The 14,617-nt window shown below is 37.8% G+C and overlaps 1 protein-coding gene across 4 annotated transcripts in view; it reads right to left on the bottom strand.

The window, feature by feature from the left end:
* The window catches only part of SNX10 (sorting nexin 10), a 71,891-nt gene that overhangs the window by 7,378 nt on the left and 49,896 nt on the right, over positions 1-14,617 (bottom strand). For all 4 annotated transcript variants that reach the window (XM_012640742.1, XM_012640743.1, XM_012640744.1 and 1 more), the window contains exons 3-5: positions 6,300-6,386; positions 2,167-2,267; positions 1,667-1,765 (exon numbers count right to left, since the gene is read on the bottom strand). In XM_012640742.1, coding sequence (XP_012496196.1) covers positions 1,667-1,765; positions 2,167-2,267; positions 6,300-6,386 — 287 coding nt within the window. The remainder of the gene's footprint in view (positions 1-1,666; positions 1,766-2,166; positions 2,268-6,299; positions 6,387-14,617) is intronic.

The following is a 14,617-nucleotide window of genomic DNA, read 5'->3' as shown; positions in this document are numbered from 1 at the left end:
ATGTTATGTTCAAAACAATGAAGGGATCCCTGGTCAAAAACACACGCCCTGTGCTTAACTAGTGACATAAATTCAGCGATCCATGCTGTCTTTTCACCTCAAATAAGGAGACTTCTCTACAGAAGACAAGCTGCTCCCAGTGCTGGCAGGGACTGTGGGACTCAGCCACCCCTGCCCAGGCCTCATTGGTGACAGCCAGGCTGCAGCTCCCCAGGGCAGCATCTAGAGCGACAGGCCACTCTGCAAACTTGGGCTGCAGGGACCACATCTGAAGGGAGAGGCCATCAGCCACCTGGGCCTTGTAGAGACAACAATTAAAATCAGAGCTGTCTTCAGAGGGAAAGTGCAGGAAAAACTCGACCAGGTCTTTGTTCTGTCATGCCTGTGATATCCCCAAAAATTCCACTGTTTTTGGAGGACTTGGCTCTGCTAATCAGTTCTTCTGGTCTCTTCTCATTTTTATTCCTCTGGCTTCTCTTCCTTTCCCCACTCTCCCTCAATTTATAATCTTGGATCTTTCTAGATGTCTCTACCAGCCTTCAAAGGAAAGGCACTATGTCAATGTAATAGAAATAAATATTAATATTCATGTGTATACTTAATACCCAAACCCTTTATGTCTGAGCCAAATGAGGAGAACGCAGGTTATTCTTTCAGGCTTGCTCTAGGGTCCTATTTAGTGAACTCAAAAGGAGATGACTTCGGATCCCGAAAGTACTAAAATAAGAATGAGAGATCAGGAGACTGGGCCCTGCTGCTACCTCGTAGTCACATGACTCAGCCTATTTTCTTATCTATAAAGAATAAGAAATTAGAAAAATAAGCTCAAAGCTACTTCATGTCTAACTGCATTAAAACAATAACCAACATTTACACAGGACACATTATATGCAAGACAGTACTGTGAACGCTTTACATTCATTAACTATGATGTACGTACTGTTATTATCCCATTTTATAGATGGGAAAACACAGACACAGCAGAGCCAGGATCTGAACCCAGGCAGCCTGGCCTCAGAGTCTGCATGCAAATCAGTGCACTACACTGCTTCCCACGGAACAGGTATTCTAGCATTCCAAAGGAAATCATAGTAATGTGAATTCAAGTAGCTTTAACTGCAGTACCCACCATGACAGAGTAATTCAGCGTTAATAACCCACTGAGACTATTCAGACACCACCAAATACTCCTCTATAAACATTTCCTCTTAAGATTAGAGTTAAGCCATTCATTTAAAGGAGCCCAAAAGGGTATTAGCAGCCCATCGTGAAGCTTATTTTGGTCTGTCAATCCTAAATGTTGTAAATGAAGACCGTTTTTAAGAAGTGCCTTTTTATAATTAGGCACATGTTTCCTGGAAATTTTTATTTTTGTCAGCTACATTCCCAAGTAATTTGGATCTGCTTTACAGCTTAAGGAACCATATATTATCTGACTCAATTATTATAGTTCATTGTTTTCTTGCTAGACTTGGTCCCAAATATGTAGCATATGATGCGAGCCACAAGATGGCGCTCTAATATAGCAAATGGACTACCGAGCTTGGCCCTAGAGCGGATTAAACACCATTTCAGAAACAATACTCTCCCCTATGTGATTACCCAGCTCTTGCAAAGCATTTTGCTCTCATCTCTTGTCCAGCCACGGGAGTTTCCGTACACTTACTTTCTGAGGAAATCTTCCAAACCCTGCCGACGCTGATCCACATGCTGGCGATTGTTCATGTTGAAAAATAGGTTTTTAGATGGAAGTTCTGGCAGTTGTCTTATGAGAAAGAAAAAAACATTTTTAAATGATCAAATCAAGGTGGTTTCATTACAGAAATCCCTCAAAGTGATGGCAAATTATGCATGATGATGATCTTGTAGCTATTATATAGGTATTATTCTACATTTTATAGCTACATAAGGATATGAGGAAATCAGTTAAAGAAAAACCCATCTTTAAACATTTCTGAGGTCTTTCATGGTCATTACCTATAAAATCCTGGTGAAATCCAAGTGATAAATTTTAAATTCAGCTACAACTAACCGAAGCTATATATACTGCAGTCAAAAAGAAAGCCTATAATATCCTTCATATCTTATATATCTTAATGCCTATCAATTTTTAAATATTGAACATAATAATAAAGTCTGCTCAATATACTCTTTAAAATTACTTACACCAGCAATGCATTACTTTGGAGTCTCTGCCTCAGCCACACAAATTCTCTGTATCTTCTTCGTACACAGGATGTTTTCATTGTAAAACACATGCTATTAGTCTGCACAGAAAAATAAAAACATACGAGCCTCGCGTAAGGAAAAAATGCTTTTATTATATCTGTAACTCCCAATATGATCCCAATATCCATTCTAAATAGGATTTAAACCACCAAAATATATTTACATTTATGCAAGTACTCTGAAATCCTGCACGTAACCCACCAACATAACAGCCCCGAAGACAGCCAGGATGACATGAATGAGCCGTGTTGTCCCAGGGCAAGGTGTGACCTGGCCACTTTTTGTGTCCTGAAGGAGCCTCCTGCTCACCTGACTATAAGCACCACTTTCAAGGATGAATCACAAAAATAAACAAATCCTAGGGTATAAATGATCAGTAAGAGCTCAGGATCAACCGTTGCATTTTAACACCATCCAGGTAGCCTTTGAAGATTAGAGACCCCTCCTCATGGCCCTTCACAAAACATAGCAGAAGTCTTCATCTCCTCGACATAACCATCCCTACAGACCACACAAATCATCAGGAATCCAGAAACCATTTTTAAACTAGAGAACAGCACTTCCCTTCTCTGCTAGCTGTGACAGGGAGTGTGATCTGATCCACAGGTGGCTGTGCAGCATCTGGTATAGAGGACAGGCAGACCAGAACTGCAGGCCTGGCTCTGCTACAGGGCAAGTTGCTTACACTTCAGCTCCCTGAGTGCTAAAAACGGGATCAGCCAGTACGTACCTGCTTCACTGGGTGGTTGTGAGGATTGATAATAAGCACTTGGCAAATGTTATCTATTAATATTATTATTAGTTACTAAGTGTTGGTTTCTTTCCAGCTACCCTAAGGAACACTTGGAAAAAGCCACCTATAGAGTCCCCATCCTAAGCTAAGCCACAATGCTTTTCCTTTGGGAAAACCACAAGATGGGTAAATATTCTCCTTTGGGTAAAATAAGAAACTAGCAAATATTTGTGTCTACTGGTTTTTGAAAATAAGAACATCCCTATTCTCTATATTTATTTCAAAATTCTATTTTATAATCTTTACATTACCAAATAAAGATTTTTTTTGCCCCCAAGATTTATATTATTTCAAAAATTAGTATTCTACCACTTAATAAGCCCACTACTTGTTCTTCTTGGGCAATCTAAGTAATTATGTGCATTAGTTTTTTAAATGTTCCCATGAAATGTATGGCACAGTTCCTAGTATTCCTGAACTTTATAGAAAGTTCAGAAGACCTCAGAATGCAGCGAGGTTAAGAGACTCACCCCCAAAGTAACTACTGGTCTAAATCCCACTATCTTTGACGGTATGACAGCAAAACACACCGGAAGGAGTTGGTGGCATGATAACATTCGTGGGTGAACTTCAGAGCACAACAGGGCCTCACTCTAACGTGCTCCTTGGGGACTAAGCCAGCAGACCGTCATACAACAGAATCAGTGCCTTAATGAGGCTTGAGCAGGTATCCTCTCAGTACCACTGCAGGGACTCCTGACATCTCAGGTGCAGGCTGGGCCAATTTAAACTCCCTCTAATTTCTCTGCTCACAATCATCATAGATGTCAATAACTAAAGACCTACCTGGTACCTACATCAGACTAAGGACCACCCATAAGCACTTCATTTGCAGAGAGGTTAGGAGAGTACCCATGATGAACTACCCAGCTCTACAGTCTACTAGTTTAAAATTCCAAGTAAACGTTAAGATTTCAGAGTTAACTGATATCATTTCCCTTGAGGTTAATTTAAACAAGTTAAGCCCCAGCTTCTCTATCTGCAAAGCTCTATGAGTACAGCATTTAAAAGAGGCCAACTACAACTTTCCAGCCTTGCCATTCACTTTATTCTGTTTTATTTTTTTTTGAGACAGAGTCTTCCTCTGTCGCCCACGCTAGAGTGCAGTGGCACAATCATAGCTCACTGTAGCTGCAAACTCCTGGGCTCAAGCGATCCTCCCACCTCAGCCTCCCAAGTAGCTAGGACTACGGGTGCATGCCACCATGCCTGGCTAATTTTTAAATTTTTTATAGGGACGGGGTTTTGCTGTGTTGCTCAGGCTGGTCTCAAACTCCCAGCCTCAAGCCATCTCCCAGCCTCAGCATCCCCAAGTGCCCACCATCCACTTTTAATTGCACAACAGGTGGAAGCCTCTTCAGGATTAGGCTATACTGAGATCACCGATTGATTAAATTCCTCTAAACCTATTTGCTTGTTTCTCCTACCCACCAAGCCAAAAAGATTTATCCATTGTCAATTTATTAGCATTTCAGACAAGTGCCAAACACCATCACATACTATTGGTGGAAGCCACCATTTTTGGCTCCAGATGGAGATTTCTGAATTCATGTCATGCTATTTATACAGCAGAGAAGAATCTACACTTTCATTAACTCCTGAGAATAATTAAATTTCATGGCTATCATAAAGTATGTGATAAGGACTCACAAAGTTTTTTAAGAGAAAGTTAAAAGGCAACTAAAGAATTTCGTTTTACTTCAAGTGCTTATTCTTATAAGCCATAATTTTCCACACAGAATCCAACTCTGGTGTGAGCGTATGTGTAAAACCAAAACAAATCAAAATATATGGCATATCCTGGCCATGGCCTCTAGCACAATCAAAAGAGCAGTTCTGAGCTTTTACTTTGTTTATTTCCTAAGTTGGAGAACCTCAGGGGGAAAAAAAAGAGAAGGCAGAATAAGGAAAAAAAGGTTTATGTTTAGTATTTGGGAGTCCAATGTACTAATTTAGCTATTTACAACGAGAAGATTAAATGATGGCTAAATTTTACTTCAATCATCTGTGCAATGAGGTCACAGATATAATCTCAGCCAGTTGCTACGCTCCCAAATTTGAACTCATTTAGTTTGCAGTTGGTTTGCATCTGATTTAGATGTAAAAAGTGACTATCTGCAAGACCACGAGACCATGAGCCAATAAACTATCCTGAGGGCCATATTTGGTCTGCCACTGGTCTTTGCACATAAAGTTTTATTGGAACACAATCATGCTCATTCATTTATCCACTGTCTATGGCTGCTTTCCACCTACAACAGCAGAAATGAGTAGTTTTGACAGAGACTGCACGGCCCACAAAGCTGAAGATATTTACTACCTTTATAGAAAACGTTTGCGGACCTTTGTTCAAGATGATCATAAAGGGCCACACACTACACATTGTTCAAGTGATTTTGATACAGTAGTATCCAAGCAAGTTACATCACTTCTAGTTGCTTACTGATCACCTTAATTACTCACAATGTAGACAAATTAATTGCACATATTCATTTCTTACTTTCTGATTCTAAGTATAAAACACTACACATCAGCCAGGCGCGGTGGCTCACGCCTGTAATCCTAGTACTCTGGGAGGCCAAGGCGGGAGGATCGTTTGAGCTCAGGAGTTCGAGACTAGCCTGCCCAAGAGTGAGACGCCCGTCTCTACTAAAAATAGAAAGAAATTAGCTGGACAACTAAAATATATAGAAAAAATTAGCTGGGCATGGTGGTGCATGCCTGTAGTCCCAGCTACTTGGGAGGCTGAGGCAGGAGGATCACTTGAGCCCAGGAGTTTGAGGTTGCTGTGAGCTACGCTGATGCCATGGCACTCTAGTCCAGGCAACAGAGTGAGACTCTGTCTCAAAAAAAAAAAAAAAACACTACACATCACTTTTCCAGAAAACTCTATATTCTCTCAAAATTTAAGATTTTTTAGACATTATATTATCTAGAAATACACTATAGCAGATCACAAAGAAATACCATTAATGAGCTATAAATATTCTTTAACCACAAATTTTGGATCTATTCACATCTTCATATGTGATGGCAATAAGCATTAATATGAATATTAATAAAGATACAATAAGGAATTCAAACACATATTTTTTCAACTTTAGGAATCATCTTACTACTTCATTTAAGATACAAGCATTAGTTGTAATAATTCCAATTCAGTTCTTTGAATTAGGAAAACTTTTACGAATTTCAATTTTAAGTATATAACAGTATCCCTTAAAATGAATGCTACCTAAAAATTACTGTATCTATTAATGACTTACTGTATACTTACATGAATACATATCTCATAATCAATATAAGAATGCCAAAAGTCCTCCTTCTGAATCCTGGGATCTCGAACCCAGACGCTCACAAATTCCTGTAACGGCATCATAAACAGAAATCTGCTTCAGAATCGCCAGCCAGACTAGAAAGAGCTCAGAGAAATGACTGCACCAGAACAAAACCGAAACACGGTTACAATCCTTTAAAAAACAAGAAGTAAAGTTCATGAATCAGGCACCACAGGCAGGTCCAGAAAACACTTTTGCCACAAATGGAATTTCTTAAATAATGCAATACTGAGCAGGACACACTTTTCAACAGTTTTACAGGTTATTTAAGGCAATAGAGTACACTCTGAAACTGATTTTTAATTTTTAATCACGAAAAATACATTCACCTCTCCTCAAATTTTAAAAGCAGTCATTTCTTACTTGCTTCATCTCTATAAATTAAAATTATGCGCCCTGCCTGGTAAATCACTTCCTAGAACACAAATAAGAAAGAGCGGCAAGGGTCCCGTGAAAGGTAAGCAAAGAGAGTTGAAATTAACTTTTGTGCATACAACCCAGCCTCATGAGAATAAGAGGTAACAACTTATTAATAGAAAGATGAACACCTTCTTTTACACAGTACTTTTCTATTTTAAAAATACATTTCCCATATATTAAATTACTTCATCTTTATAATATCTTCGTGTTATCGGTAAAAGTTAAGAGATGTAAAAAAAAAACATATACAGTAGATATGGTAATTTTGTCCCTTTGTAAAGATAATAAGAGGAGGAAATACAGGGTAAAATTTAAAACAACACATTTCAAAAAGTGCTCTTAACTAAATAGGTTTAGTTTAAAAATATGAAAATGTACAGCAAAGATATATTAGGTTTGGTATGATAAATTTTAAAGTATCTCTTATTCAGTGATCATAAATTTGCTAACTGAATTTCATTTGAAATATTTTAACTTTTTGTTATGATTGGGGCTTCCAGGCTGAAATTTAGGCCTCTCTTGCTGGCTTTTTCTGGGCACATCGGAGAGGCAGGCTGCAATGGCTCTAGAGCAGAAGAGTAAGGAAGATTATGCGGTTTCTGGACAAAGCACCTCCACTTTGTTATTCAGATAATGAGAATTTTCAGTACAGAGGACTTTTTAAAAATCAGAAAAATAGCCTACATTGCCCGAAAATAACTTTTGCTGCCTATCAAATTTTATCTTCTAGGACAACATACACTTTGTTCTTGCATTAAGACTTCTGACCCACTGCTTGTTCTCAGTAGATAGGTAATATGAGTTAATGTTCTAAAAAGTCTTATTTTAAAATCTTTTCATTATGTATTTTTAAAAAATCATTTAGGAGACACAGAAACAGAATAAAAACAAGATAACGATCTATCGATGCTCTAAACGTTTTGGCCATTATTTCTTAAAAGTACATTCTAAGAGGGACTATAAAAACAACTTTTAAAGCAAAGTATGTATAACATCCCCTAATTACATACAGTGGGATTGGGTCAGGAATAAAGTAGATCCCGCCCAGAGACAGAAACAGAAGCAAAATCCAGGCACTCTGCTCTTAGTCTTTGTTTTTCACCTCCATCTCCTGTCAGTATGTATGTTTGTGTGTGTGTGGGTGTGTGTGTGGGTGTGTTAAACTCATTCACTTGTAGTGCTTTTCACATATCTACACTTCTTAGAATGAATCAATCAATCATCAATGAATCAATAAACACAAAGACAAGTAAGTTTGGAATAGGAGAGACCACAAGTTCAGAGTGGACCGTGTGGCCCACCCTCACCCTCAACCCTAAACACACACACTCAGAGCTGCTCCTTGACTTGCGTGGGCCCCAGGCACTGTGGCCTCCATGGGTCCTTCCCTCCACAAAAAAATATTAAAAATCATACTTTAAAACTACACTGGTATAAAGATGAATATAGTAATAGTATATGTTAAAACCTTTCCTTTGACCTAAACGTTCACTTTACTCTTCTGATTTTAAAAGGAATTAAAACACTTTCATGGCCCCCAAAAGTCGTGTGGGCCCTGGACACCGTGTCTGATGAAGTCGGCCCTGCCTTCATTCTGAGCCGGTGGGATGCTGACAACCGCAGTCTAGGCCACCCTGGCCCCTTCCAGCCAGACTACGGTGATGGGTCCCAGTCACCAGATCACATGTAAGCCACGCTCCCTCAGAGGGTGTTGGCAGTTCCATTTTTCCATCCAAGAGGCAGAAGTTCTTGGATATATCAAAAAGGGAAATTAACTATTTCCAAGAGCTCTATATTCCACATTAACAGTAGAAGACATGCACCCATTATGGAAATAGTGGGCCTTCACACAGAGTAAACTAAAATGAAAAGGCAAGGAAACACATTTTTCAATTTGCTACAATTTGTGATTTCAAAAAAAAGGTTTCCGAATTAAAACTGTAAAATCCACAGTTACTACAAAGTCACATTCCCCCTGACCATTCAACATATTATTAATCAATGATGGTAGCAATAACAAATAGTTCTGGGGAAAAAATTAGGGTTTTTTCCCATCTGTTGGCTATTGTCCAGGTATTAACATAGAGACTTTGAGCAGCATGTCCCTTTTCATGGAAAGAACACTGACTTTATAGTCACAAGACTAGGGGTAAATTCTGGCTCACTCACTTCCTAAATATGAATTTATTTGCTGAGCCTCAGTTTCCACACCGGGAAAATGGGAATAATTCCTATCCAACCTATTTCAGCTGTCTGTTAGGTGGGTCAAATTATAAAATACTGGTGAAAGCAATGGGAAAATTTTCATTAAGTGCTATATGAGTATGAAGTATTATTACATAGAAAGAAAAATGTTTGCCAACCCAAAGCATTGGGGTCTTCCCACAGATGCTAAGCTCCTGTAGCGCACTTTAGACTGTCTTATATGACCTGAGTGCATGGCACATTAATTGGCATTAAATAATTAAGAAATTCTAAAATAAATTATTAATTCAAAAACCCAGTAGCAAACACTCTAACAATGTGGTTTTCAGTAAAAGGCAGAGTGACCTAATGATTTCATAGGCACTTCATAATATGTGTAAAAGGAACAGACATCATAATGACAAATTATGGTAAAGAATCTATTTTCCTCATCTCAATGGGTTGGAATTCTCAGACTCTGCCATTATTATTACTCCTTAAGTCTAATTATTATCTAGGAGAGACTATGTTGAATATAAATTCTAAAACCATGCTGGAAAGAAAATGTCTTCTAAGAACACAGCAATGCATTCTAAATGCATACTCAAAATCACTGCAGCATCAAGACTCCAAATATTTTTTTCAATCCTGAACATCTTTAATTTGATTGGAGGGCTAAATGTCACTATTCTTTTGTGGATGGCAAGCTTTTCTTCCTTCTCTGGTCCCTGAAACGTTGCTGTGCCCAAGAGCCATCCTAGGCTGCCATTCTTCATACCCTGTTGCAATTCTAGGGTGACCTCATCCAAACATATTCAACCAACCTACATGAGCTGATGATTTCCACAGCTCCATCCTAGTCCTGGCATTGCTCCCAGGTATCCAGCCTCTGGCCTGATCCACCGAGAAGTCCCATGAGCATCAGTACCCACAGCCTTCTCACCTCACCTTGCTCCCCTCTCAGAGAAGAACATCCTCCACCAACCCCAGCCAGAAATCCAGTACCCCCAGACTTCTGTTTCAATCCCCCCACCAGTACCATACTGACCAAGTCCTTCAGATTCACTCTCCTTGGAACCACCCACAACTCTATTCCCTCTGCTACTGCCTTGGTTGAAGGGCCTCTTGCCCAACATTAATGCAAGAGCTGCTAATGTAACTCTGAATCCATATCCAGTGCATCCCCTACACTAAGACAAAAATGGCTCTAAAATTTACAACTGATGATGTTGCTTCTCCACTGAAAATCCTTCAAAGGCTGCCCCATAACCTTCAAGATCAAGTTTAAACTCCTCAGGTAGCACAAAACAGCCTTTCATAATTTTCACTCTACTTATCTCCAAAGTCTCAGCTTAGGTCCGCAAGCACAACATGCCATTTCACACTTCCATGCCCTTGAACACACTGTTCTCTCTGCCTGGATTGCTAGCCCCACCCTCTTTCCTTTTTTTTTTTTTTTTTTTTTTTTTTTTTTTTTTTTTTTTTTTTTTTTATGTCCTCATTTCAATTCTTTTTTCGAATGAAATTCAGTCACCACTCCTTCTGGAAATCCTTCTCTGACTCACCCGGTCTGATTTCTTTGACCCTCCTCTGAGCCCTAACGCCTCTGGGCACACCTGGGGCATAGTCCCTACTCACCACACCTTAAGTGTACCATACCATAATTATCTGTAGGCTTCCTGTACCAGACACTAAGCTCCTGTAGGGCAGCTTAGGCTGTCTTGTAAGACTTGAGTGCCTCAAACATCCGATACATTTCATTAATATAGTATCATTTAATGCATAAATGAATGCCTACAGGAATAAACAAATTGCCTTCAGAAAAAAAAAAAATGAGATCAAACTTCAGCTGAAATAAATAAAAACCTCATCCACTTGGGTTCTTGGGCTCCATGAATTAATGATAAGTTACTTAGCAGCTAGTCTAAAGTTTATCTTAATTTAACAAACTCCTTCCTCTAAGGGTGTGCCAATTAACAGCATAAGGATACAAGAGCAATGTTTAAGATCTATGAGAACAAACTGTTTTCTAGCACACTAAAGAACTCCAGAAGCACCTATTTACATAGAAATAATTGAAAATCATTCTGATAGCTTCAATAACTCAGTCCCCTAAGACTTGTACCAGGCAACAATTTGTTAGCCTAGTTGGAGTTAAAATATGTACTTGAAAGTAATAAAAGTACATTTATTTTAAAATATTCTATAATTCAGATGGCTCTCCCTCCCCTGCCCTGCAATTAGTAGGAATTAGTGAAGTTTCACCATACTCCCAGCAACGAACAGCACACCCAGGAAGCCAAGGTTCACCTATAGTCTCTTAATTAGACGCATCCCTCACGACACTGCCCACCATCCTTCAAGGGAATGTTGACAGCCTGTCAGCCACAGAGGACAGCTCCAGAGCCCCTTACCTAGAATCATATGGATTTTCTTGGAAAATTGCTTCAGCAGCAGCAGTTAGTCAATTTAATAACCTTATTAAACACTTTAATGACTCCTTGGGCCTAATGACTATATCTAGTATATAAGAAAAAGCTAGGCAGAGTAGAATTAAAAATTTAAACTAACTGATCCTTACTGTTCTACATGTGAAAACAGAGTTCTGAAGACAGACTGCTAGACTCTTTGAAAAGCTAATTCCTGTGTTCTCTTATGATAATCATGATTTAATTTCAATGTACCCGGTTTCTCTCCCACTCCCACCCTGGGTTCAACCATTATCCATTTCTTCCTTGTCTTTTTTTTCTTTAGCCCTGATATGAGATGAAATTAATAGTAAAATAGCTATATTGTGTAGAGCACTTAAAATGTTCCAGGCACTGCACTGTTTCACATATTTTCCTTTACTCTTTACAAAAATCCTAAGAGCTCAGTATCATCCCATTTTGCGGATAAGAAAAATGAGGCTTCTAAAGCTCAAGCAACTGGCCCAACATCAAATGACCAGTAAGGCTGAGCTAGGTTTCAAACTCAGGTCTGCCTTGTTCCAAAGCCTGTACTCTCAAACGTGTTCTATCTAGTGGTTCTTTTAGCAATAATAAATACTAGTCAATTTCCAATTTCACTATAATTACATTGTTTTGGAGGGAAGAAAATTATCTACTTTCCTATTAACTAAAATAACAATTCAAACAACATACTCTTCTAAACTGTTCCTCTAGCCTCTCAAAGTTTTGTATTTCATTTTTGTATTTCTAGCACCAAGCACAGTACTAGCACATAGTAAATGCATATTAAATGTTGAGAGTTAACCAATTGTTTAAAAACAAGATTTTTTTAGAAGGTATACAGGTTCTCTATGCTGAAAATTATAAGACATTGTTGAAAGAAATCAAGGAAGAGACATATTGTGTTCATAAATTGGAAGATCCACCATAGTAAAGCGATAAATTCTCCCCAAATTGATCAATAGGTTTAACACAGTTCCTATAAAAATCCCAGCAACATTTTCTTAAGACACAGATGGGGTTATTCCAAAATTTATATGGAAAGAGAAAGACCCTAGAATAGCCAAAATAATTTTGAAAAAGAATAAAATGAGAAGAATCCCTTTTCCTGATGTTAAGGCTACAGATGTCAAGACAGTAGGGTACTGGCAGAGGGACAGACACGGAGATCAACAGAAAAAGACAAATACACCCAAATGATTTTTTATAAAGGTGCAAAAACAATTCAATGCAAGAGGAAAAGCCTTTTCAACAAATGGTTCTGGAACAAGGGGACATCCACAGGCCAAAAGATGAACCTCGACCTAAATCTTGCGCCTTACGCAAAAATTAACGTAAAATGAATCACAGATTGAAATATAAATCATAAAACTATACACCTTCAGAAAAAAACAGAAAATCTTTCGGGCCCAGGACTAGGCAAAGAGTCCTTAGGCTTGATCCCAAAAGGGCAATCCATATAAGAAAAAAGTGATAAACTAGGCTCCACCACAACTAAAAACCTTTGCTCTGCAAAGACCCTGTCAAGAAGTTGAAAAGACAAATTACAGACTGGAATACAATATTTGCAAATCACACATCCCACAAAAACTTGTATCTAGATTGTATTTAAAAAAAAAAAAAAACAACTCCTGAAACTCAACACTTTAAAAAAAAGAATTCAATTAGAAAACAGTCAGAAGACATGAAGAGACATTTCACTGAAGAGGACATACAGAGGGCAAACAAGCACAGGGAAAGACGTTCAACATCATTAACCATCAAGGAAATACAAATTAGCACACAATGATGTATCACATGCACCTATTACAGTTCCTAGTGGTATTATCACTATTTTTTATTTTAGCCATTGTGATAGGTGTGGGTTTTTTAGTTTTTCATAATAGCCTAAGATGAGTAGGGGCTAATTGTAAAAATATTTATTGAGATTATAATAATACAAGTATGGACAATGCTAATTAAGCAGAATGTCTAGGTATTAGGTGAATATTAATTTTTCATACCTTTGATGAGAATTTCCTATCACAAAAATGAAAACTTATTTCAACTTGTTCTTACATCTTGGGATATTTTTTCCCCTATTCCAATGTAGTATTTTACATGTTTATGGATTTAAACTGGAGACTCATTCATTCATTCAATTAAAATATATTGCCCACCAACTATGTGCTAGGCACTTTCCTACACAACTAATGATTACAGAATTTGTTGTATCAATGTCTTCTTAATCACCAGAATTCTATTCAGGACCCCCACATAATAATCTCAAAACTAAAATCTAGCCCATTTCACACACTATATTCTTTACAAGTAACAAACTTGAAAGGCAGACAGAATGTACCAAATAACCTTTATTTCCTAATAACGATTATGATAAATAACTTAAAAGACACACAAGGGATGTTGTTTGCCACTTTACAGCTTGGAGTGTTTTTAAATGCCATCCTCTGGTGGTTTTGAATAATTATGTCTTGCAAAGCTTTTATTATTTCAGGATAAACAACTGTGGATGAGACTTAGCTAGACCCCCCCTTTTATGTGACTTATAATAGCTCATGATATTGCAAGTTTCTTCACACAAGTAATGTCTCAAATCAGGGGGAGTTACCTTTTTGTATCTCATAATACATTAGGAAAAGTATAGTTAAAAAAAAAACAAAACAAAAACCCACATCTTTTGCAACAAGAAATACTTGGCATCCTATGCTGAACTACACCACAAAGATGCAATTAGCAAAATCCAGACTATGAAAACCTCTAGAGGACAAACAACACAGTTTCTTCAACCGATAAACTGCAAAAGAGGAAAAAGGGAGAAATAATGACTTCAAGCAACATATCAATCAAAGGCTAAGTGTAGTCCTTATGTGACTCATAATTAGAACAACCAACTGCATATATATATATATATAAATTCAGCTTTACACAGAAAAGTAATATTATTATTATTTTAAATGTGGCTATCCTTCTTTGATAATACACCAAAACTTGACAAGTGGTAGTTTCTTAAAGGTTAGATGTAATGTAGATTCTGAAATGATGTCAATGGACTTTCCATATTTTGTTATATTAAAATCAATTGGTCTATTTTGTACTTTGAATGGATCTTTTACCCACATATGATTTTGTGTTATGCATTGGTTATCTTGGAAATATTGGTTCACTGAGTTACTCAGATCTTCCAATTGTTTACATATTTCCTT

This window comes from Propithecus coquereli, unplaced genomic scaffold (assembly GCF_000956105.1).
Source record: "Propithecus coquereli isolate 6110/MARCELLA unplaced genomic scaffold, Pcoq_1.0 Scaffold156, whole genome shotgun sequence".
NCBI classification, from domain to species: Eukaryota; Metazoa; Chordata; class Mammalia; order Primates; family Indriidae; genus Propithecus; species Propithecus coquereli.
The sequence above is the reverse complement of the archived record's forward strand: the minus strand, read 5'-3'. Positions and strand labels throughout refer to the sequence as shown.